Raw genomic sequence first — 26,801 nt, forward strand, 5'->3', positions numbered from 1 at the left:
AAGACGTGCAACTTAATCTCAGCTTGGATGTTTGAAAATGGCGGTTTGGTAAGTAAATTGAGACCACCAACAACATATGTATGAAGTAAGCAACTCCTTATATAAATAGTATATCGTTAGCAGATCGACCTCACCATCAGCCAAGAGAATAAACTTTGATTAATGGAATGCGAAACAGACAAACCCAAACTGCGATACTCATAACTATTAGACCTTACAAAGGAGTATTTACGTATGAAGAAAGGCAATAAACATCGGAAGATATCGCAACAATGTTACAATTATTATTCGTAATTCAATGTACACACGTTACAATTCAGTGCTATTTAGGATGACTGACAACAGATATATTGGTAACTGACGTTTTTTATTTTTTTTAACATTTGCAATGTATCATCTTGTCCAAAGCGGTTTGTAAAGATAATTTGTATATGTTATTATATGCCCGGTTGCAGAGTCAAAAATTCTGTAGCTGTGACACGCCAGTAATTACACGGGCTTCTCAAATTAAAACTTCTGTTCTGATTAATTCAATCTTCCCTTTTCAATCCTTAGTTTCAATATCTTCAAACAGTTAGAAAAGTCTAGTGGTGCGATTGACATAACTGTGTGACGGTGTAAAAAGCCTAGATTAGTAAGACGATCGTTGAGGCGCGAAGAGAAAGTGAAATGATAAATTTGTGTTAATGTTTGATGATTCTAGAAAGCCGTTCGGGAAGATTAAATCACAATTCTAATTCAATTTCTTTGGTGAGTCCTGATCGAAGGTCATCAGAGTGAAAAGTTTGATCTCTCTTCTTAAAGTCTAGAACGCAGAACTGTTTAAAATTTCGCACCATTTTTATTACTCCCCTGGTTTGTCAGTTGGTAAGCAGAAGTTTGTTGTATCGATTTTACTTTGTTTACTTTGCGAATTAATGCTGAAATATTTTTTGTTTTGTTTCCAGGAAACTATTAATCAGAAGAATACAATCTTTAAATTTGTTTCAAATTGGACGAAATTAGTTGCTTTTAGATTTGCTATGATATCAGTCATCATAATATCAATCATAATCTATTTTTATTACATAAATCATTATTGAATCAATCATTTTTAATCGTTATTACATTAAATCATTGTAATTTTAACGAAGTTATATCTTTATGGCGCCAATCACTAAATATGAAGTTTAATAAGTCAAAAATAAAATCCTATCCAAGAGGAATAGCTCGGAATCTTGCCCCATGATCCTGTACTGGTTCACTGAGTAACTTTTAAGTCAGTATTTAAGTATCATATCGATTGTGATGCAAATGATTATTTCGGCATGTGATAAAGTAAAGTGTGTTAACCCTTCAACTCCCAGATAAAATTTTTGATATTCCTTACTGTCAACCATGCAATTCTTATAATGTTAGTTCAGAGAATTTAGTATTGGATCAACTAACTATCCCCAAATTGATCTTTTTTTCTATTCTCGTCACTTATCTGGTTGATATTGTATTGATATTGTAAGGAGAAATTTTGTCTTGGTCACTAACGGGAGTTAAAGAGTCAAGTTACAGTATGTTTCCATGAGTATTGTATGTCGGCCGGGTAGTTATTATACGTGTATATTAGGTATCAATATTATTTGTGTCAGTTAGGCTAGATTTACTTTAGCTTTGCAAGTTGTGTTAGCAATATTCTTATTGTAGTTGTAATTTGTGAGCACTGTATAAATAAATGCGAAAATAAAAAGCAAAAAAGAACTTTAAGTCAAAAGCAATCATGACACAAATAATTTATTTGATGTCAAGTGTCGAGTACCTTCTGGTTTTCACAGCTTTTCAACGGGTTACCCCTATTGCGTTGAAATGTCATTTCCGATGGGATTATACCCTATTACGCGAATTTTAGGGACATGTTACTTTCGCGAATTTGGCGTTTAAAGGACAATCATGAAATTGAGTCGAACAGTGAGCATTACGGACGATAGCGATTTTCAAGCTCCCCGTGCACACGCGGAGGGCATGGTTTCTAGTGAAAGGATGACGAAAAGAGGAGAACTGATGCTTTTAACTGACTGAAAGGGAACTTTCACCATCTATCTATTGATACTCAGACTTAAATATATTTTCGAGAAACTTGTTAATCACGTCTCGAAAAGCGTTCCTTTTCTCTGGAACATACGCTGTTTTTTCAAAAGGCGAAATCTCAGTTTTGAGAGACATACGCATCTCAAACCGCATGTTCATGTTACTTGTTTTTTTTACTTGTTTTTTTTTTTCTAAGTTTGTAACATATGTCCACCGTTTTCTGCTCTATCCCAGTAATGAAAGCTTATCACCCCTCCCGAAAGTATTGTGAGATTTCATGAAAGATTAAGAACTAGGAGAGAATTACCATTTTTCACACTTTATTGAATCACAAAATTTTCTAAGTCACCACGTCTGACATGCTATTGACCCTATAACTATAAATAAATTCTAAACATGAGCAAGTTGACAATTGGCTTGTACATACAAAACAACAAAACGTTAAAATGATCAAGATACAATATTTTTAATGTTTTCACCTTGTCTTTACGATATTGGTCGCTCATCGAAGTTCGTAGTTTCTAGTTTTCCTTTCTTTTCATACTAATGGAAATATACTAGTCTGTTTTGTTTCACAAATCGAAAAAAATATTTTTTTCTTATTTTTTCCATCATTTCAGATCATGAAAATCTCCAGAGCTGGTTTAGCGAAACCGAATTTCGTTTTACACTCTCCTGTGTAAGGCCAATTGTCAACTTATAACATTAAAAATAACTACATTACCAAAGAGAGCATCTATCATACCTTAAACTATTCATAAATCAAAAAAAATAATCAATTTTTTGTAACTTGAGCACCAATTTCTTACTTTACAGTCTATGTGAATGAAATTGATCCTCGCAGTAATGTGCACTACTTAGGCAGTAGTGAAAATAAGACCTGAAAAAAATTCAGGCCTGTACGGGCCTGATTTTTTTTCAGGTCTTATTTTCACTACTGCCTAAGTAGTGCACATTACTGCGAGGATCAATTTCATTCACGTCTTTATCCGCAGTTCAAATATATGACTTTCATATATTCTTAACCATTTAACAGTCTATTATAACTTTCTCATCCAAGGCTACGCATATTCCATCACTCATATATCATATAACTGCTAAACGGCTATTACGACCAAATCACCGGAAACTTTTATATCTATCAATGATAAAAACGCAGAAGCTATTTCAATAAATCGCTATACTTCTCCTTAAAATCGTGATACTTCATCAGTATTCAATTTACTAGCCTTAAAGACATTTTGAAAGGTTTTTCTTTTTTTGTATTTTGAGGTCAGTTGACCTTTTCCGAATTGTACCACTGAAACATTGAATGAGTCCTAGTACAAATTCATTGTAAAAGAAACGTCAGCCAAATTTTGAACAGACGTCAGCTCAAATGTAAAAATATGAGCCGCTTTACAACACAATTGAGCAGCCATATTCATCTTCCACAGTATTTAACTTTAACTGTGTACTTAGTTACCATGTGACACATGGCCAAAAGGCCCATGGATCACACACAGGTTTGAAATGTAATTAGTACGAGGTAAAACTCTCGCACTTGATTACAGACTTTGCAATCTGCCAAGTGGCAGAACGAGTCCGAGATTGAAGGTCGTCTTAACAACCACATCTCTTGACGAAAGGAAGTAGGCACAAATCACCATTTCCTTTTTATCTTACTTAGTTACCGTGTGACGCACCGGAAATGCTTTGTGGATCACACTGGTAAAACATTAAATCAGCACGGAATAAAAACACGCACTTGATTTCAGAGGTTACAATCCACCAAGTAGCTCTAAAGCTACAACAATAGGAGTGTAACGGCTGCAACTTGTAAAAGATTTGAGCTCATCTAATGAAACACATCTCTTGAGAAAGGAACTTATCCTTCTTATGTTGCGCAAAATTCACCTGTTCAGGTATGTGATATGACAATCTTCGCCATCGAAAATTTAGTCAAATATCACGAACACAATGGTTGATTTCTGTAACATTACAATAGACCATTGATTCAGTTTTAGAGGCATCTGCCTTAAATTGCAACCATATTTTCTGGTTAGCATAAATGGTACATAATGTATACAAAGTGATTCATAATATCAGTTATGAATTCAAATGAGAGTTTTGGTAGTTGCTTGTTATCATTCAAGCTAACTGAACCTCTGAATAAGAAAAGTTTTTTCAATCACTATTGTGAGATATCTTCACTGACCTCATTAGGTTATCTATTGAGTCAGAAACAGTTTACCTTATAATAAGATACATGAAATAATTACTCAGGTAATTTAATGCAGAAGAGAGCAAAGAATTCAATTCAATTCAGTTCAATTCAATTCAGTTCAATTCAATTCCATACAATTCAAAATTCAATTCAATTTATCCAATTCAATTTTAATTAAATTCAGTGCAAAGAAGTAACAAACCGGACTGAACAATTCCTTGAACTGTTTAGCCGGACTTTGAACTTTTTTGCGCCTTAAAGATGTGAATATATCATTGTATACTATTGTTTTGATCGTACGCAGTTGTTTTGACCAAACGAAATGATGCGCTTGATGCTTCTGCATAATTATGAGAAGCTATCTCGTATTTTTTCATCTTATTTTTTCTCGTGCAATTTGGAATAAATAGGCACTTGTAAATTTTGTTGGTCTTTGAAAAAATTTACTCATGCTTATTTATTCCAAATTGCACTCAAAATCATATGATTACGTGTATAAATGTACCTTTCTACGAAATAGGCTCTAAGCTACTTCATAAGCAATAAAAGCTGAACGAATCTTGTGACATGATTTCGGTAAATTTGAATTAAATTTATACTCCTCATAAACTAGATTTAGGCTCAGAATGATCGATAAATTCTCAAGTTACCCTTAATAAAAATTTGTAAAAATTAACTACGCTTTAAATTTTGAGAAAACAAGAAAAATCTCTATAAACAACATCTTCTCGCAATGAGTTTGCTTTACCTAGATTCAAATATTAAATTTCGAATTCTAATTAAATTTTTCCCTCTTTTGCCCCTGACTTACTTAGTTACACTATTATCAAAATCTTACCCAATTATATCATGTAATTAAATCAAAGAATCTACTTATCGGTTATGGGGTCTACGCTTTTTAGTAACCAAAGAAAACCTCCTTCATCTTGCGTACCAGGTCGGTCAACACCGACTGCCATGACGAGTCAGGTGCTGGCTCTGCGACAGGCTCGCAGAAATAACCATTATGTCGTTCTCCAACAAATCGGCAAAATTTTTTCTACCATAGGAAAGATAAAAGCTAATTAAATTCCTCTTCCGTGCGATTCCACACAAATCATAAAGTATAGAATTATCTCCGAGTTCAGTTCTCGAATTCAATCTAATTTGTGTTATGAATTGGTAACGCGAACTGCCGAAATTATAGCCGCCTTGCTTCTCAAGATATTGTTGTATTATTGTTTTAGAAATGCTCCCAAGAATCAAACATTTCCGGTATCCTTATTTTGAGCTCGACTACGAGTTCCGGACAAGTTACTAAGAGAATAGTAAACCGCCGTACTATTTTAGAACAGATAATAAAATTTCCCACCCTCGTGACTTCACTAATCAACTCGCCCCGTATTCTAGCGACTCCAAAGCTTCCGAGCGCACGTAAGAAAACAAACAACACGGCGAAAAACACGTAGAAACCGAAAAGTTCGTTTCCGGTTTCTAACTAAAAATCCATGAAATGCGAATTCCGTCTTGCAAGGACGATTTAAAACGAGCAGCATTGAACATTAGGTAATTAGAGTCGGCCATGAATGTTTATGTTTCATTTAGAAGCGTTGAATGGAATGACCGGCTGATTAATTAAGAAAAATTAATGAATAACGAGTTTTGTAGGTTTCTTAGTTGGCTTTGCGAGATAATAGTCGTTAATTCCATCCAACAGCTCTAGTTTTAAAAATGTCTCCTTTTTTCAAAGTTCAGTTCAGTTTCAGTCATGATGATCCTGTTCCGCTTTCGATTTCACTATGACGCTGAAATATTAATTAGAATAACTCACTATCAGAGACAAAAACAGCGAATAACACTGAACATGAAAATCCACTCACCCAACTGTCATAGTCGGCTACCTTCTTCTTTAAGTGGTCAGCCAGCTCGATGGCGACTTCCAATGCATACTTCTCTTGTTTTTGGTTCTCATCAAACATCAGCAAGACAATTTCGGCTGCAATGGCGACGAGCAACGCAAAGGTGTTCGGCTTGGTTTCATCGGCATTAGGCAAGGCTTTCTTACAGATGACGTCCAAAACGCCAGACGCTTTTTGTTGGGATTTAAGGATAGCCTTGATCAGTCCTTGGGCCGGTAAACAAACTCCATCTTGGACATGGTTCACCATTTCCGCTAGATGGAGTCCCACACTGGCGGTCGACGAAGTCATGGACGATTGAGAATCCTGCCTTTTCAAAACGTAGATCACCAGTTCTCTTGTCAACTCAAATGCAGTCAGCTTAGCTACAAGTTTTTGCCTGTTTATTGCGCCAAGGAACTCGGTCAGGAAGTCAAGTTTCTCCCAGGAAATTACGTTTGCTTTTTCCAAGCGATCAAAAATTTGAACGCCAACGGAGAAATTACTCGACGAGCCCTTCTGAATGTGGTCTTTACAGTAAAACAAGAGCTCTTCCCTTTCCTCTTCAGTCAGATCTTGAGAAATCTTGACAAGTACAATTCGGTACCGACGCTTTAGCTCCTTTAACATAGGTAATAATAACATAGACTTAAAAATTGTGAAAATTTTGTCCTAAAAGTCTCCCTCTATGAAAGATGAATATGGCGGCTAAAAAAGACAATACCAGCTCCCTATTTATATCAGAAACAGACGTAACATTGCCATATTAGGCGGAGGTATCCTCTACCCCGTAAGGCTCGTTCTCAGTTCCCTTTACTTAGTTCAAATAACTTTACAAATTTAAAATGCAATTGGTGTGCCCGATGCTGCAGCAAGGTGAATCTGTTGCGCGTTGAAAGCGAAACGAAATACGAAATTGAAAATCTTTATGTGCGATCTCGAATTGAATCTCTATGCAATCAAAAGATTTCTAAACCCCATATGTTATTATGGTTGACGCATATACGTCTTTATATATATTCAACGGGAATTTGATCAAAGAAATTTATCAGATAGGGAATCTTTCCAGTCGCTTACTCACAAGTCTTAACTTCAGCGAAAGGGCGTTCGAAGCTTAGCTTTTAGGTTTGGCTAATTGAGCCACTGGGCTGGGCCAGAGATATTGCTCTCATGGTTACTCGAAAAGACCTTGTCGAAGATTAGTTCCTATTAGCAGATGAAGATGCGGAACGTGGAGCTAAATTCGGAACATGAATGAACTTTCTTCAAAAATATTAAAACCAATATACCTCAGAATCTTAGTTTTCTGTAAAATAAAAAGAGATATTTTTTCTCTAAACCATTGCCACGCAAAAGCACAGTTTGTGGCATCGCTGTGCGCAAGTGCGGGCACAATCCCAGTATCCCTTGCGGCCCCTTTCTCTGTGTTATTTGGTGAGCGATTTAATACAAAAAAAAATTCCTTAACACAGTGGGGAGAACAGTGAACTAAATTTTTGACTGAAATGTGGAATCTACATATGAGGGAAAATTTTTAATCGTTACAAAAACAAGGTTACTGAATATACCTCGGATGACTTAGGAATCACAAAAAGTGTAGCGGGGAGGGGAGGGGGGAGGTAGATAATTCTGAAGGAATGAAAAATAGCATGTTTTCATTAAGGAGAGAAAAACGTCAGTGATCTTATGATTCTAACCAAGGCTTAAGTCAAGATCATATCTTGCTAAAATCCTACGATTCTATTCTTTTTCCGTCCTCTTTCATTTTTTTTTTCTAATGACATTTTAACATTCTAAGGAAGAGTGATAAGTGAGCTTATTTACCCACGGGGCATTAAGGAGCTTACAGAAATACTCGCTAGAAAGAGCGCTTGCGCTTTAGTCAACGTATAGCTGCCCCTGGTCGCTGCACTTGTTTGGTCTTCTACTACTGCTTAGAAACTCAAACCTTGATATGATGTATTTAAATAATACTTTTTTATTGCTATTTACACTGTTTTCTGTTTTGGTTTTTTTTTTTTTACATATTTACATAGTCGAGCGGGTATTTCAAATTTTTTAGACTCTACGTTTTTCATTCCTTTCTTCCATGAAGTAAAAGATGCTTTTTATATCAATTGTGCTAAAAATTAAAAAAAAAAGAGCAAATGCACCAAAGCCAGACACGAAAACCCCTAAAACCATGCAGCAGATGGAACAAAACGGGGAACGTGTACCCCCGACCAAAGCAGTGGTGCCACCCTTGGGGATTTAGGGTTTCCTACATAATAAATCATTTACACAAATAAACGAATGCCAATATTTGCAAAAAGTAATCCCTACAAGAACATTAAACCAAAGCTTATCAACCGAAACCAAACGTCTCAAAGTCACGGAGGCAGATATCGGTCTAAATACATACCAGCCATAACCTAAAGAAAGCGGTGAAGAATTCCTTTATAATTTTAGTGACGCCGTTGGATAATACTGAATCTGGAAATTGAGATTACTACTGACTGTGCCTCCCTTAACTAATAGGCCCCATTCTTTTCGATGAAAATGACAATAAATCGATCGCCAAGGGGAAAACTGCGAAAATCCAAGAAAATTGTAATGGCTAATGAAAAACAAATATTTCAATTTTGAGAAATCGTTGATATCAGTTCTTTCCATTTAATGTTTGAGATACTGTGCCTTGAGCGGTTCCTTTCGGTACTTGGAGGGCGAGAACGCAAAACAGGACCCTCTCTGTTTGACTGAAACAACTGTGGGGTGGCCCGTTGCTGAACCAACGCTTTCGAGATCATGCAACAACTTGGTTGCACAGAAAGAGGAATTGATGCAGAAATCCAGAAAATACTGCAGAAACAGCGCACAGCAGATGGGCTTTACTAGAAGTATGCTGATACCCAGGACATCATGATGGTTTCCATAGGCGTAACGAGGAACGTTCAAAGGGTCATACAGACGAAAGTAGCAAGTTCCAGGTTCTCCGTCAACGACGCGGTCTTGCGTGATCACGATGAAGACTTAAACCAGAAATCTGTGCAAAACATTTCTCAGAAAACAAAACAAGAAAAACATACAAAACATAACACCAGATAAAAATAATGATAATGATGATGACGACGCTGGCGATGATGATAATGATAATGATAATAACAAGAGCATTGGTGTAGGCTATTGAGTACTACGATTTTTTACCCTAAGATGCCTAGTGTAAGTTACCTCAGGAGCTGAAATCTTTAACCTCTAAGGGTGATTAACACCTAATTTCTCCTTACAATATCATCCCCGAATCACGCATCTAGATCACGAGAATAAAGGAGATGATCAATAACTAAACAAGCTTTTGGTTGTTAAACAAATTCTCCTTGTCAGCACCTTAGGAAATAATAATAATAATAATAAAAGATTTATACCGCGCCAGTATCCTACTGTTCAAAGGCGCCTACAAGAAAAAAACTTAAACATTAACACTTAAGACAGCTAATATTAATTATAAAAGGCTTTTCTAAAGAGTAAAGTTTTTAATCTACGTTTAAAAACAGACACAGACTGAGCATTTCTAATTTCACTTGGCAAAGCATTCCATAATGATGGTGCTGCTACAGAAAAGGATCTTGCGCCATATGTTTTCAAGTTATAGGATGGAGAAACCAGAAGGTGCTTGAATGATGAGCGTAGTTGACGCGATGGGGTGTAAGATGTAAGCAGATCACAAATGTACGACGGTGCCAGGTTGTTAAGTGCCTTGTAGGTTATAAGTAAAATCTTAAAAATAATACGTTGGTTAACGGGAAGCCAATGAAGATTGAAAAGAACAGGCGTGATGTGATCATGTTTTTTTGTAAGTGTGACAAGGCGCGCCGCGGCATTCTGTACGTGTTGTAGCCTTTTTATAGCGTAGGCTGGTAGGCCATACAAAAGGGAATTACAGTAATCCAGCTTCGAAGATACAAACATATGAACCAGCAATTCAGTAGTGGTCGCTGAAAGATATTTCCTGATATAGCTAATATTTCGCAAATGATAAAATGAAGATTTACAAATGTCAGTAATATGATCCTTAAAGCAAAAATGGCTGTCGAACATAGTGCCGATATTCCTCGCCTTTTGCACGGAAGGAATAGTCTCACCAGCAACTGAAATTTCGTGAAGGAGTGGTCTTGGAAGATGTTTAGCGGAAATTACCAATAATTCAGTTTTGTCTTTATTTAATTTAAGACGATTAACCATCATCCAATGACTGATTTCATCCACACAGCTCTCGATGCTTGAAACCGCAAGATCTCTATCACCCAGTACGGTTGGTTGGAAAGACAAGTAAAGCTGTGAGTCGTCAGCATAAAAATGATAGCTCAGGTTAAATTTCTTTACGATATCTGAAAGCGGTGAAGTATAAAGCAAATACAAAATGGGTCCCAAAACCGATCCTTGTGGCACTCCACATTTAAGGTCATGTTTCGTCGAAGTACCACCATCAACAGAGACATATTGCGTGCGATTCGATAAATAAGATTGCAACCATAATAGAGGCTTCCCAGCTATCCCAAACCGTACACGTAAACGAGAGAGGAGGATGGTATGATCGACTGTATCGAAGGCAGCGGAAAGGTCTAACAACAGCAAAATTACGATTCGACGATTATCGATGGCAGAAAGAATATCATTGTGAACACGAATAAGTGCAGTTTCAGCACTGTGATATTTCTTGTACGCCGACTGGAATGTCTCATTTAACTCATAATCGTTAATGTAGGAGATAAGTTGATTAGCTACCAATTTTTCAATTGCTTTGCTAATAAATGAAAGATTCGATACCGGACGATAATTGCAGAATTGAGTATGATCCAAAGAAGATTTCTTAAGGAGCGGGCGTAACATTGCAACCTTGAGTTGCGAAGGCATCTGACCAGATTCCAATGAGATATTTATGATTTTGGAAATGAAAGGCAACAGAACACTAAGTGCATTTCTTGTAACATAACCAGGAAGAGGATCAAGAGCACATGACTTAGCAGCCAGATTCATGATACATGTATGAACTTCATCCGCTGTTACCATTTTGAAAATATCAAAAGAATGTGGACAGGCGTTGTCAACAACAGCAACTGTATCTCGATGAGGGAAAGCAGCAGTCGTTATATGACCCCGTATTCTATCTATCTTTGTAGTGAAGTACTTAATAAACTTGTTAGCAAGATCAGTGGGCGATTTGCAGGGGGGATATTGAATATCTGTTTTCCTTTGTAGTAGTTTATCAATTATCTTAAAAAGCTGTTTATAATTTGACTGATTCTCATTGATTAATGATGCGAAATAATTCTTCTTGGAATCACGAATTAAGTTGTTGACAGCATCACATCCCTCAATAAACAACTTACGATCAGAAGGAAGTTTTGTCATTCGCCAGCGTCGTTCAAGTTTTCTACGGGATCTCTTTAAATTATTTATCTCCTCAGAATACCAAGGTGCAGCGGGACGCAAAGTAACTAACTTTTTTGCAGTGGAGCATGAGTCTCAAGTATGGTAGTAAGGACTCTGTTATATTGATCAATCAAATAATCCAAGGATGACGATGACGAGGCAAAAAGATCAGGAAGGCTCGAATTCATAACATCAGCACAGAAATTATCAAAATCAATAGATCGAAGCTTTCTGAATGAAATAATCTTCTTGTCGAGCGGCGGCTTATTAAGCGAGAGCTGGAAGTGAACAGCAGCATGATCAGAGATGACAAAAGGAGAACCAATTGTTAAATTTGAAACAATACTATCATCAGATCTTGTAATCACAAGATCTAAGGTGTGTCGATCTTTATGCGTTGAGCCATGTGTATGTTGAGTAAGATTGAAAGAATCCAACAATTGAAGAAATTCAGTTGAGTGTTGGGAAGAACAGGTGTCAACATGTATATTAAAATCACCAACTAATAATATTCCACCGGGATCAGCGATATAGTGCTCCAGGAACGTAGAAAACTCATCAAGGAACAATGAGGGTGTTAAACCATTCAAGGTCGAGGGAGGTGGGCGATAAACAATAATAACTCTGAGTTTTAAACCGACTGTACTTGACAATAACAAATCCATATATTCAAAGGACAAAAACTTCTTGAGCGGCTGCAACTTTAAGTTGAAAGATGATCGAAATAACAAGCCAACTCCTCCTCCACGAGTAGAACCAGGTCTAGGAACATGATGAAATGAATAACCTGAAGGACATAAATCACGAATAATTAATTCATTGTCAGCATCTGATTGAAGCCATGTTTCTGTCAAGCCAAGAAGATCAATATTATTTTCGACGACAAAGTCCTTGATGATAGTAGTCTTGTTGTTAATTGAACGAGCATTCAGCAAGCAAAAATTCACGAAGCGAGCCCTTGGTGTGTAGCTTTTAATCGGGTTAGGAGTAAGTTCAATTAAATTTCTAAGATTCGATCCAACAGGAGTCTTCATCATGCATGTAAATCGTGAAGAATTTAATCGACAGCCTTGGGGTGAGACCAAAGCTCGAATATAATTCAAGCGCCGCCGCTTTTCTTGAACTATTTTTCCCGCTCTGCAACCTCTAAACTTTCTTTGACAATTTTTGCCCAGAGGAAGTAAACTACATGGGAGATTCCAGTTGTAGCAGAAGCTCTGAGTACGACGAACAAAAGGCACTAATGGAGAAGTGTGTTGTAAATTGTGATTAAGCCAATTCATCGATTTCGTTGCAGTCGAAAACGCAGAGAACTCATATCCCAGATAGGCGTTTTGTTCTTTATGTATCCCCACCATCCGAGGGGATGTTGGACCAGGATTAGATTCAACGTCCACGAAGATAGTAAGGTCAAATTTTGTAGGCAGACCAAGCGTCAAGTGACCACGTTTGCACCAAGTACAAATCGAGCGCCTAAGTTTGTTTCTTCCATCCACCAATCTAACTGCGCGAGGAGGACCATGACATCTCAGCAATAAAGTAAGAGGACTCTCATAAACCGAAAAATTGATAAATGATGATCGAAAGAGAGTAGGAAAACAAATAAAAAAACCTAATATGATGAGAACAAAGTAACACGTTGCAGCCATCTTGGGCGCATACATTCTACATACATGAAATGTAAATGTCTAGAGCATAGTATGGAGAGTTTGCATACTGATGTTAGGGTGTAAAGGGTTAAGAGATAACCGGGCCTAAAGGTGTCGTCTGATGCAATAATGAAGGATAACATGATAATGATGAGAGTGATTGAGTAACGAGTGAGCAATGATGAGAGCCTTAAACCTTACCTTGAGAAAATAATAAAAACAATACTCAGTGAGCACCATGCAATATAGCCACAACATATAAGAGCGCCAGGATCAATCTTTGCCTCTCACGAACACGTTGGGAGATCGGGAGATTCAATTCAGTCAAGGCCGACATTAGTCCATCCTGAACCGCGTAGAATGTCTCACTCGAGAACACTGTGCAAATTATAGATTCTAATCCTATAATTCCCGCTCGCATTCCTACAGTTGTCACTGAGAATTCTGGAACGTGCCGGCGAAATGTGGCATATAATAATTTGAGATGTTCGCAAATCATATCTCTGGGGTTAATAACCTTTTATTTGCAGGAATTTCAGTCGGAAGGGGCAACTTTCTACTAAACTATCATCGCGACACATAGTATCGAAAAACATTTAGCTATATTTGCAGAATGCCAAAATACTACAAAAAAAAATTACCTGATTACCTTTGAGACGGGTATCTAGAAGACACAAGCTTCAAACATAAGTTTACTCTACATGGGACTTCAAAAAGCATTAGATTCTTAAAAAAAGCGAAAAAATCACTTTAACTACTTTCTCCCACTAATTGTGTGAAGGACCTATAAAACCCTTGAGTGTACACTCTCACTAGACTATAACAATTTAAATATCATTTGAGAGTGAAGCATCTATTACGACGAATTTATTCCTTCCTTTGATATAGCATGCTTGATCGAAACTCGGCAACCTAAATTTATATCTACTACTACCCACTACTTAAGATGTCGACCTAACTTTGTTACTTTATCAGTTTTGGGTCTTTCTCTATCGGTTTTTTGGGTCATTTTGATCTTTTCGTCTGACTGGTAGTGAGCATGGAAATAAGACTTACCTTGTAAATAAGACTTATGTTGTGCTCAAATGTGGTAACATGAGCCGTTGTTACAACACAAATGAGCCGCCATATTCATCTTCTTCAAGAACAAATCAGTGTGAGCTTAAAGAGGGGGGCATCAGGATTTTACGCTTTTGCAGTTTTTAATAGACCCCAATGCCCCTTCCTTAAATTTAGCTCAACAGGATTTGAATGCTCTAAAGCATATCGATAATATGAGAGCGTAGCCAGTGCTACGGTTGTATGGTTTTTGCAACTTCCATTGCATAGAAGTAATTTCTTGCCAACTGGTTCACAAAAAGGAACCGCAAGTCTGGATAAGTGGAAGTTGGTGTCCAACATGAAGACATCACTTCCTTGCTTGTAGCATGTTGACTTGGTTCTCGACTCAGCGAACCTAGTAATAAAACCATAAAAATGGTCAGTATGCAAATTTGTGCTGCTCACATGGATACTAGACTCAGACCGATAAGAAAATTCTCGAACCTTGAAAAAAATTATTTACAAGTTAACGACATTTAAATATTTGAGAAAACGAGAAAAATGAATTAGCTGCTTCTCTCTTTCAGTTCACTATTTCTACTCTTTTCTTGAGTACTCAAATATTTTGTCCTATAAATATTTCCTAAATTAAACTAATGACTACGTTAAATTGGATTCTACTTATCGTCGTTTTTCAGTAAAGAAGGTATCCTTTGTCTTTCAAATCAGTCGATTAACTTCAACTTCCACGAAATGGCAGCCGCTGGTTCAGGAACTGAACTATGTCCAATTTGTCCCACACAGATGAAGTGACAAAATTCCTCCTACAAATGAAAGCAACATATAATACTCAGCAGTCTTACAGAATTCGGTTCTAAGCTGAGTTCTTGGGATCATTGAAACGCACAAGCCCCTCCATTACGGCGAGGTGGCAGTCCATGAGAGGGACCGGTTACTTGAGGATCTCGTCAAAATTACAAAATGATATTCAGGATGATAAAGGAGAAATTAAAAGCATTTCACCTTAATTTCTCTATAGTACACCGACGCGAGTTACAAGCTGCTCAATTTTTTCTTTCAAAGATTCTCCGAGTGAAGGTGGCACTGCTTCATTGGTTTTTGCTGCTTGTTTCTCGCTGATGAATTCTTTATACTTTTTCTGACAAACAAAGAAAAGACACTTGAGCTTTAATTGATGTGGATTTTGGATGACATTCTACAAAGGAAACGAATACTGAAATTCTCTCACTCACTAGTATGAGTAAGCGACCTCAAGGTTTAGTTTAGAAAGGGGTTTGACTTCTATTGCAGGCTATCAAGAATAACTCGTTAACATTTTATGCAGCTATTAATCCTTTTTCATGCATGCAGATGACCTCTGTGGTTGTGATTACATCAATCGAATTTGCTTGAAGGGTCTTCTAGAACGATCGAATGGTGCTAAATTTATAATGACTCACTGTTGACATTTGGTTTTCTCTTCACGCAAAACAAAATGTTTCTAGAGAAACGTTTTTGACTCGCGTTAAGAAAGTTAGATAGCAATTTTTAGGTGTTTTACTCGAAGACAGTCGAACAGAACTTGTACCTTGGAGGGCCCAAGTATTTATTGGCATACCTCAGGCGTGACGGATTTAATGAACTTTTTGCCTTTACAAACCGAAAGCACTGTGTACTCAAATGCTCGTCCTTGTGAACGGATAAATATTGTATAGAAAACTATAGTGATGATTAAAACTGGCTCATCACTTCTTCTGTTGTTTTTCATTCTCAGTACTAAAGTTTGCTAAATTGCAAATTATGCAATTGAATTGAAGGATAATCACAGCATTAACGCAATGTTTTCCTTTGGGCCAGGGTTGCCATCTGTTGCAGAAATAAAAGCTAGTCAAATCTTTGATCCACAGCTACCGCACTCAAGCTTTGTCGTTTTTCTCTCTGTATATGAAAATGTAAACATTTTTTCACTAATCAGGTAATTTAACGTCGTGACACACAAATTTGTGTTTCACGGAGCTTTTTATATATTGAGCGGATGTTGCTCCAGTTTACTTACCAAACCACCGTTTTCAAACATCCAGTCTGATAGCAAATCGCTTGCCTTGGTGTTGGAAAACAGGTAAACATAAGAACCTCCCTCGAAACTTCTTGGCTGTGGAGTAAGCGAAGCATAAAGCTCACCAATAATCACCAAAGATGAGGTAATCATCGGCCACGATAGTTTTGAGCCAAGAAGAGCAATACTTGTAAATTTCTTCAGGAAGTTTTGATCAGAACAAAGCGCCTTCAACTGTCCAAGGATTTGTGCTATCATGTGACGGTTTTCTTCTTTAGTGGTGAGTAGAAACTTCACAATAGGTTTCATAGGATTGCCATGGCGGAAGTCATCATCTATCACTTGAGGTTTCTATTGACGCCATTACTGATGTGATCAATCATTACGAAGAACAGGGAGTGCGCATGATAATATAGTGCCTTAAACATCCGGTTTCTCATAATTATGTAATTTCTATTTTAGTCAGCCTATTAAGATAAAGCCACCTCTGAGACATCAAAAATCCATAAAGCGGTCCTTTGAGCAGTCACAAGACAACGAAAACTTAAGGAAACACTTCTCTCCGACTTGCTTTCGTGATTTCTGGCATCAAATTTTGATTCCTGCCCCGAACTATACTTTGGGTGATTCAAACGAAAGGTGAAGTCGCTTTTGACTGGATTCAGGGAACTTACCTTCAGAAGCACTCACCATGCATGCATTATTTCTGTCATTGCAGGCGGAACCTTTTCTTTCCCATGGAATGTGTAAAGAATTGGCGCTTGCTCATTGTCTCCTTTCAATGAAATTAGCAAGTGAGTGAATGAAGTATATTTCGCTCTAACAAAACAGCAGCATCAAGCCAATGCTTCAGTCACTCGTTTTAAAGAAAATTATTTGGCATAATTCTTTCCGTCTCCAGCTCGGGCAAATGTGTCCAGTGGTGCAATGGTAATAAGCATATGTTCCTTCCCCTCTGAGCTCATCCCTCCTGGATATATAGCAATATTAGGTTGTCAATTCATAGTAGGGTTACGCTCCCGCATTTTACCAGGTTTCCATGGCAACTTTCGGGTATTCATTTATACTCCTGGGTGGAGAGGGACACTGCCAGAGTTGCCTTAAGCACAACGCTTTGTCAGTGCCAGGGCTACGACTCAGACTATTGCATCATCAACACCTCTGAAATTTCTAACTCGAGCTCTTCTTTTTCAGAGATAGAATCTTCCCATGAAAGTTGACATGGTGGTTATCAATTCTCATTAACGGTTCGGACATTTTACCCTTATTAGTCAAATGAAACATTAGGCACAGGTTTGAGGAAAAAAAGTTGTAAACTTTATTACATATTTCTCTTTTTTTTGTTTCTCTAACAAGAGTTTTTTTAACTGCCACATTTTTTTTTCTCTGATGCGTCATTTGCTTGTGTGTAACATTGTATCTTTGATACTTTGTATTCAAATATTCAAACATTTTTTTTTTTTTTTGTTATGTATTCTCTTGCTTATCGCTTCTTAGCAAAAAAAAACACATATAAACTTATCTTTTCTTTGTTGTCATGAGATCATTATCTCTTGTACTTGTACAGTGTAGCAAAATAGGGTTGCCTAGCCTTTCGCAACAATCTTTTTTGCATCTTTCTTATGTACCGTACCTAAGTGCAGTCAACCTTTTTTTTTCTTGAATTTTGTGACTTATTTTTCATATTTTTTTTCCTTTTTGGCATATTTTTTCGATTTTTTTTCTTGTATCTTATTTTGTTTACAATTCTTTTTTTCCTGAAATATTTTTTTTGTTTTGTTTTCCAAAAAAGGAGATCATTACACAAGAAAAACTTGCAATTACACCTTTTACCTTCAAGACTATCAGTGTCAGTTGGTTTTCATCTTGCAGTTTCATACTCAAGCTACGATTACTAAATGCCTTATTTTCTTTTAGGAAATAAACAAATAAAATCTGAAACAGAATCTCAGAGAATGTAGAGCTAACAACACTGACTTTAAAGACATTTTCTTGTGTAATGATCTATGAAGCTACTAAAAAAAAAAAGCTTCCTCTCTCCACACAGTCAAGAGTTGAGTACATCAATTAGGAAAAGATGCTGTTCTCTAACTCATGAATGGCGTCGGCTATTTGCTTTCTAAAGCCTGCAAAAGATGGGCTGCCATTGACATCCTGTCCGCAAATCCGCTGGGCTCTTTTCTCAACATCAGTGCAAAAGTTTTCCTAAAAATGTAGTGAAAAGAAAAATCAACAACAACAAGGTAAGTTTAAGTGAGATGCAACATTCCCCATGCACGGGTCAACATCACCTACAGCATTTGCGGGACGAAAATACCTTATCAAAAGAATACATTGATATATATGGATGTTCAAAATATCATTTGGTAACAAATTCCTCAACAGTAATCAAAGAATTAACGTGCTTGAGCTGAACTTATTCCGCGGGTAAACAAGGCTGTTCAGATGTTTGTAAATAAGGAACTGAAGACCGTTCCTTATAGCACATAAGTAAGCTTACAAGCAGGCAAGTTACCTGACGAACTCGCAATAAAATAAACTGATGGAGGCAGTGAGGGAAGCAATTGGGAAGAGAAGAGGTAAGAAATTAAAGCATGCATTTGGGCAGAAGGTGTGAATTAAAGACAGAAACATTATGATCGTACTGCAATGTATAAGAATGGAATAACACTAAATGCAAATTTTATTGAACTTATAGGGGCAAAATATAACGCGAAATGATTCTCTTTTCCTATTTGAAACTCAAACTCATGCCCCGATCGGATCGACGACAAAGATTCGACTCTGTAGATCCATCAAATAAATACGGGAGTCGAATTCAGTGGACCGGTAGCTTTAAATTTGTATATAAACCGAATGCAGATTAATATTATTTATAATGGTCTGGTCGGCATGTAAATTTTTACCAAATTGAAAGTTTGCAAGCACATTGTAAAGAATACTGGTTTGGCTTTCTATCGCCAGTCTTACTGAAGCTATCATTTTGAGGGGAAGTACGCGGGTGAGAATCAAATCGCAAGTTGACTATCGAATTCCTTATGACTAACGCCGGCACGCGATTATTGTGAAGAAAGGCAATGTTCTAACCCGCGCCGAATTACTCGCGATTAGGTCTTTTTTTTGCCAATAAGTTAAGTCTCGATCAATCTACGTCAAGATCAGTTTGAAATTTAACGATGGTCGGTGAAGAAGTTCAGATGATACCTAATTAGTAAAGCAGATTACTAGAACGATTGTCATTCCTATACAGACAAGGTGTAATACTTTCTATCGAAATCCGAATTATTGATATGAATAGCGTGAAACTCAGTTTATGATTTAAAAACTGCCTATTTTCGAAGCGGTTAGATGTTCTAAAGTAAAACAACCGATAAGCCAAGTATCAGTTGTGAAGTCTACGGTAGAATGATTTTCAAAATAATTTTTGAATAAACTTCACTTTCACTTTCGAGATCTACATCGGCTGCATCAATTTTGATTACAACAATTATAACCAATAGACAAATATTAATCAATGGATTTAGCTTTAGAAATAGTCATGTACTAAGTTAATTTCAGTTACCCAACATCCAAGCTGAACCATAATAGTACAAAGCTCATCCGCCAAAATTACGCACATATCCATGATGGCTTCATCTGAACTTCCTGCACAATGATTCGATGATGTCTTGGCTATTATTTCTCCGGCAATCGCAACCAGCATGGAAAATTTGCCCCACGTCATTCTCGAGGTCCGAGGAGTTGCAGACAAGAATTGCAGCCAAAGATCTTTCGCTTTCTTGTCTGAGCCTCTCATCATTCCTCTCAGATCTTCTCTGCCTGGATACCTTTCCATTAGCCGCACAAGGTGGATAGCCGCTTCAGTCGCAGACGACCGGTAGAAGAGATGCAGGCCATTCCTCTCCTTGACGTAGAAATTCATAAGAATGGACAGGTCTCGTTTCATTTCAAACTCGGTCAGGGGGACAACGAGATCTTCCCTTCCAATAACGTGCAAACATTTCTTCAGGAGGGAAACATCGATCCACGATATCTTCGCCGAGTCTTCCAGTGAAGTGAGAAGTGTCCAAACGTCTAAACCTCGTCTTGGAACTTGTTCCTTGCAGAGGAAGAAGAGTTGTTTATGCTGTTCTTCGTCCAGATCGCGAGCAATCCGAACTAAAACAGCTCTGTATTCAAATTTAAGTATGTCTGTCATTTAGTGAGTGTGTGTTTGTGATGATTGGCGGTCATCAGAGGGCAAAGCTAGACAGGGGCATATCTTTTATACATCCAAGTTCAAAACAACAACCATATTAGGTTGGTGACGTAAGCAGCTTGCAACCATGGTTATGAAAAGGTAAGATTTTATGATAAACAACAAAAAAGAAAAAAAGAAAAAAAAAACAAACCACAGGAATTGGTCTTCATTCAAATCCATGCAATAGAAGCAGCTTACTGTGACTACAAGTAAGAGTCCAAACGTTTTCTTCAGTCAAATTACACAGAACGTAGCTCTTGGGTCTTAGGTCTTAGGTCTTAGATCTTAGGTAGTTTCTTTTCGGAAATGCTTTAATTTTTTTTTAATCCGGAAAATAGATAAAAATTTTAGTTTTAAAACGCGACGATCACCAGCGGTAGAAACTCTTTCCTGTATCACTGAGCATGCGTACAATTACGACACAAAAACGAAGAGCAGTGATGCCAGCACTTTCGATTTCAGTTTCCGTTTTCAGTTCCGACTGGACCTTGTCGGCATTTCCCGGCTGTTTAAAATCATGTTGTTTTAACATGCAATCTCAATTGAATAAGTTTGATCTGATTTCTATTTCAATTCATTCACGGCACAGTACAAGTACATGTATTTCCCAATTTTCTTAAAAACTGCACATTTTTCTTTTCCTCACGGAAAAAATAATTGCTAATTGGAAATAATTTAAAGAGGAATTCTACAGAAGGGATCAGCTGTTCATCGATATCTACTTCCTTTATTACCGTTCCTATTAAGGGTGTGCTCCAAACTTAATTCAGTAAGAGCCGAGGAAAATGTATGACATCGAAGTCGAAAATACAACCGGACTTTCCCAAAGTACTCGAAGCAACCTGCCAATTTTTTTTGTAACCGACAGACACTGAGAAAATCTCGTCTCAGAAGCTATATCCAGTAATCCCTCCGTTACCGTTTCCTTCCATTTAAAATGTTAGGGACCAATCATTTTCTACTTCCTGTGGGTTTCAGAGGATTTTTCTCTAGGGGGGTCACATGGTCATCAGGGAGAGCAGAGGGAGGTCGATTTAAAGCCTTAGCGTTGTGGATAGTAACAGAGATAGAACACGGAACACTGTTCCCCCTGTGGAAAGGTATTTTTACGGACTACCCAAGTGGATCATGTTGAAATCGCTATGAGCTCGCGTGTGGGTCGTGCGCATAAGTCAGTATTTCGTCAGTCATAGGGTACCAGAATTGCTGTTCTTTGTCGTAGAATGGAGCCCTGGAATTTCGATCTCAAGTTTTCACCTCAATTTTCTCCAACTAGTTTGGTGTCTTGTTTGGGGTACCTGAATCCACATAAAAGTTCCCATAATTTGTAGGTGTTGAATTCTATCACTAAAATAACCTTTGAGGGCGTCCTACTAAGGAAGTGGGGAGGGGGGGTGGAGGGAAGGGTGTAAGTTAGTTTTAAGCGACTTCTAATTCAGTAGTATGGAAGCTGTGTTTGGGGGTTGCCTGCATGTTTGTAGTCCATGGTTGCTTTAATTAGACCTGATGGCCTCAGGGAGTGAGACATATCCAGATTTCCAGCAACTTGCTATATGAAACCATTTATTAAATGTCCAGTTAGCAAGACGTCTCCAGGAGATAGACATATTCTATTTTGTGGAAAGTGATAATTCACAGCAACAGCAGAAAACAAAGTTTATCATATTCCCTTTTTCATACAATCTATCATACTTCCAAAAGTAAAATCACAAATTTCCTTGGTGTAATTTGGGTTGGTAGGCTTGCTGAAAGCATGGCCAGTGTCATACACATGAAGCTCATACTTCACTTTTCCAACATCTGGCTTCTCTGTGAGGTCAAGAGGTAGAAGGGTACCATCTAATTTTATGATAATTAATCCAAGTGGGGATGGATAGTAACATATATATGAAAGATCAAAAACAGGTTGATTACAAGGGGGCAGAATGGCAGCTGTAATCTTTTGTCATCTGGGTATCTTCCCTTCCCCTCCCCCTATTCTCTTCTCATCCCCACCCCACCCCTCCATGCAGCTTTCCTCTAGGCCTCATCCTCAGGGAGAGAGCTAGGTCACACCCTTATAACCCTTAACCATATCACCTCACCTAAAATGGGCTTGTAATTTGGATGATACAGAGAGATTCTAATGCATCGCAACTTTTACACCAGCTTTTTGTTGTAAAACTCCATTTATGTTTTAATGTCCAGTTAACAAGATGTTTTCAAATCTTTGTTAACAACATCTTTTAAAAAAACTATCCTAATCTTTGTGACATAGAGCTCTCACGTAAAGTTTAGAAAACAAGGTTTATGCCAAGTGCTTTTTCATAAAATCTATCATCCTTCCAAGAGCCAAATCACAAATTTCTTTAGTGTAATTTGGGTTGGTTGGGTTGGTGAAAGCATGGCCAGTGTCATACATATGAAGCTCATACTTCACTCCTCCAGCATCCAGCTTCTCTGTTAAAGCTTTGACATCTTTTGGTGATGAGAACCCCTCAAGATTATCCTTACTCCCAAAATGAGCTTGCAAAGGTATCTTGATTGTCCCCAAATCACACAGCTTTGCACTGGGGATGCCATAGAAAGGAGCTGCTGCTGCAATCTCTTCAGGAATCAGTGCTGCAGCTGCCAGAGACAGAGCCCCACCCATGCAGAAGCCTGTCACACCCACTTTCTTACAACCTAAAAAGAAAAAGGATAAGGTAACCTGGCATACTTGCTCTGGTATACTTGGTACGCCTGTGCTCTTGTATACTTGGCAGGCCTGTGCTCTGGCATACTTGGAAGACCTGTGCACTGGCAGAGTGGGGGTGATTCAGGAAGCCACCTTTTGTCTCTGAGCAACTTGTAAAACTATTCTTTCAAGAAAGTTTTTAAAGCAATAGGCACCCCAGATTTTTGATCTTTGAGCCTTCAGGCAATCAGTGATTCATTGAAAAGCACGGCTTTGATAAGGGGTCAGAGAAATTTTATACACAGAAACAAATTACCATCTTGTAGGCTAAAAGCACCAATTAAAGGATATGCCATGAGTAAGCTCATGCTGAGAGGTGGTCTAAGCACAAACAAGGGGAAAGGGGAAATTTCCATGGAAGACAACAATTGGAAGTTATTTCAACATCACCAGCAACAATTTATTGATCTCTAATTCCAATAAAAACATTGTCCTTGAAATTTTTTTCCTGAGACTGATAAGTACAAGCATTTTTGCAGAATATACCCTTTTGCATGAGCAATCTGAGTAGGAAAATATCGAACATGGTGATTGTAATTGATTCACCCCTTCTAATTATAATTTGGCCAGATGACTTACTTACAGACCTAAGGTGGCTAATGACAATTAAAAGAGATTTTTTTTTTGGAGGGGGGAGTGGCTGGGGAAGGGGAAGATAACACAGAGATCAGGGTAGAAAAGAGGACCTACCAGCCACAAAGTATGAAGTAAAGAAAACCTTTAGAGAGATGCTACTTTATTTTTCTAGAAATAATTTATTCCTTATTTCCTTTGTACTTGCTATTGCTAAATATTTTCTAACAGAGGTAATTCTCATTCTCATTCAGAACAACCTTTCCATGGTTTAGTAGGATTATCCACTATTGCACATGCTCACATGTCAATGCAAGCTGGTAACATGGACTTTATCAACACACGTTCCAAATAAAGCAACAAATGTCTTAGCTACACTTGTTCATCTCAATTTTCCAGGAGAGCATGACCCCCCACCTCTTTGTAAAAAGGTATTTGTCCATGGCATCACAAGCAACAGCTATGTGATGTGGTTGAAAAAACTTTACCCTTTAGCTGTATAAGAATTTGAGAGCTCTGTCTGAAACCTCTTAGAGATGAAAGAAAAAGTCACACAGATCATTCATTTAATACAAACAATTTGCATGCAGTTTTCTGGAAAAGACATGGTACTACCATAAAACAAAGGCTTCTTGATAAGTTCAGGGTGTACTTTTAGGATGTCTTTTACAACCCAAGAGTAAGCAGAAAAAATCATAATAGAAAAAAATGAAACGAAAATGAAAGACTATTTTGTACCCAAAATTTTCCCTTGTCCTGGAGAGTGTTTTCTTACAACAGATTCCCAATAGCCCTACTTATATGCCGTATCTATTCAACATTGTGAAGAGGGTAACAAGAGGGTGGAGGGGGGGGGGGGCTGAGTGGGCCCTGAACTGGTTTCGCGTGCGCATTTGAGAAAAATTTACGTGTAAAAGTATTTCCCACGTCATGAATTTAAAAGGGAGAAATTCAAATCCCACTTTGCCTTTCCTTTCTGTAAAATTCACGCGTCACGTATTATTTTTGGGCTTAATCACGCACAAACCCTTTGCCACCCTCTATGAAGTCCCTCACCCCTCTCCCAAAGGCAATATTGAACCAACCTTTTTCTTTCAAAAATTTGGCAGCTCCAGCGATATCTTGCACCGCTCCAGGCCAGTCCAGATCAGACATGTAATGTCCGGCTGTTTCATGATCGGTTGCTACCTTCCCTCGATAAAGATCGGGCACTAGAGTTACCAAGTTGCCTCTTCCAGAGATGTCTGCAGCTTCGTCAATTATGATGTCATTCATCCCCCACCATTCCTGCACGACAACAAGACCCATCGTTGATTTACTTACATCCCCAGTGAGCACTCCGGGACAGGCTCCTTGTTTATTTTCGGAAGGAAAGCAAATCTTCTCTTTTATGCTCATGCTGCTGAGTTTTAAAGGAATCCTCGATAAAATCCGTGCTTCAATATTGTAGCGTTGCAGTTGTGTCTTCCGTTGTGCTTACGTCCTCACACATTATAACCAATAGAATGCAGTTTTACTTCTTCCAATCAAAGTGCGTTGTGATCGTGTCTTCTGCGTGTCACTTCCCAACTAGGGGAGGGATGCAAAGCAAAAGTGTAAAAAGATCGTTAAGATTTCCGCGCTCGAAGTTTGAGAATTTCATGGGCTATCCTTGACACCTTTTGGGACGTTCCGGATTGGTGAAAGAGTAAGATTCTGGTTACGTTTTTAAATGCGAGGTATTTGGGAAATTTTCTTCCATGCGTTGGAAAGCCTAGGAAGACGAGAATTTGACATTGCCTCATGGCTTTCCTTACTTTTCTGTTGGAGCTAGTACAATAAGGTAAGGTTTTCGTTGCACTTCATGCTAGTTTTTTTTAAAATTTTAAATATTACAACCATTCTTCAAAGATCGCGTTCAAGTTTTGTGCTAAATTCCAGTAGATTTCATGTAGCAGCATGATACCTGGATTCATTGAATCCTTCTGTGTCGAGGACTGACTTTTTTATTTTGTTTGGGACATGCAACACCAGATATTACACGTCTATTAAAAACCAGGACAGCTCTCGGTGTTTCAATGATCAAAAACTTGTGATTTTCTTCCAGCCTCAATAATTTGTATTGTGGTGCATGTAGCAGTCTCATAGTGTCTACACTGGTGGCTATTATGGGTACAGTGGAAGACATGTATTCATTGTAAATGTATGGGGCTACGCAAAAATTCAGCTAGGATGTATGGTCGATGTTAAACTTCACATATCCTGGAAAGTTAACTTACAAACTGCTTACACATATGATGAAGATCTGGTCTCTTATAAACGATAGGGTGCTGGCTCCTAACGCTCTGCAGCAAGTAACAGTTGGGTTATCATTCTCTTTGCTCACCCAGAAGGGCACAAATTTGCAGCAAAATTACTCATCACTTAATAATATGTGCTTTTCTATTTAAATCAGTGGCTGACATATGCCACTTTCTTTCTTTTGATCTATTTAGAATAAAGCCCCTTGAACTAAATTATGAGGAATACCACAATGATATGTATTTTGTTACCACATTTTACATACTTTTTCAATTGTGTGTTACAAACATTAAAATGAAATAAATACTAATTCATGCACAAATGAATACTTAATTCAATACAGACTATTGCCCATTATTAGCGATTATTGCTCCTACACTTGTTAGCAAGAACTTGGTCTTGTTGGCGTTCATTGTGAGTGTCTGGTAATCCATATATCAATGGAGACACTCTCTGCAACTATCTTTGTGAAGAAAATACCAATTCTTTCACCCTTACTTAATATCATTCATACAGGCATGGATGAGAACCAGCAGCAAAGCAAAGTAAACAAAAGTGCAGATGAAAGGTATCTGTTGTGCTTGTCCTTGGTGTAAAAATCAGTTTCCTTTGGTTTTGTTAATGATATGAATGAAAATGCATTTTGTGTAGAGAAAGATAAAATTTAGCTCCTAGCCTAAGTTATGGTGAGATGAT

At 37.7% G+C, this 26,801-nt stretch overlaps 3 protein-coding genes across 3 annotated transcripts; all 3 read right to left on the reverse strand.

Moving 5' to 3' along the window:
- Positions 1 to 2,993: 2,993 nt before the first annotated feature.
- LOC131774879 (uncharacterized) lies at positions 2,994 to 6,835 on the reverse strand. The gene is made up of 2 exons (XM_059090969.2): positions 6,124 to 6,835; positions 2,994 to 5,303 (listed from the first exon to the last, which is right to left on the reverse strand). Exons 1-2 carry the CDS (start codon positions 6,784 to 6,786, stop codon positions 5,163 to 5,165), a joined length of 804 nt encoding a protein of 267 aa, XP_058946952.2. The 5' UTR covers positions 6,787 to 6,835; the 3' UTR covers positions 2,994 to 5,162.
- Positions 6,836 to 13,784: 6,949 nt separating this feature from the next.
- LOC131774878 (uncharacterized) lies at positions 13,785 to 20,544 on the reverse strand. The gene is made up of 5 exons (XM_066165436.1): positions 19,859 to 20,544; positions 18,367 to 18,501; positions 16,297 to 16,647; positions 15,264 to 15,399; positions 13,785 to 15,064 (listed from the first exon to the last, which is right to left on the reverse strand). Exons 1-4 carry the CDS (start codon positions 20,492 to 20,494, stop codon positions 15,274 to 15,276), a joined length of 1,248 nt encoding a protein of 415 aa, XP_066021533.1. The 5' UTR covers positions 20,495 to 20,544; the 3' UTR covers positions 13,785 to 15,064; positions 15,264 to 15,273.
- Positions 20,545 to 22,086: 1,542 nt separating this feature from the next.
- Positions 22,087 to 25,315, reverse strand: LOC131774877 (protein usf). Its single transcript, XM_059090965.2, has 2 exons — positions 24,911 to 25,315; positions 22,087 to 23,200 (listed from the first exon to the last, which is right to left on the reverse strand). Exons 1-2 carry the CDS (start codon positions 25,221 to 25,223, stop codon positions 22,824 to 22,826), a joined length of 690 nt encoding a protein of 229 aa, XP_058946948.2. The 5' UTR covers positions 25,224 to 25,315; the 3' UTR covers positions 22,087 to 22,823.
- Between the last annotated feature and the right edge of the window lie 1,486 nt (positions 25,316 to 26,801).

This window comes from Pocillopora verrucosa, chromosome 4 (assembly GCF_036669915.1).
Source record: "Pocillopora verrucosa isolate sample1 chromosome 4, ASM3666991v2, whole genome shotgun sequence".
In the NCBI taxonomy this organism is placed as follows: Eukaryota; Metazoa; Cnidaria; class Anthozoa; order Scleractinia; family Pocilloporidae; genus Pocillopora; species Pocillopora verrucosa.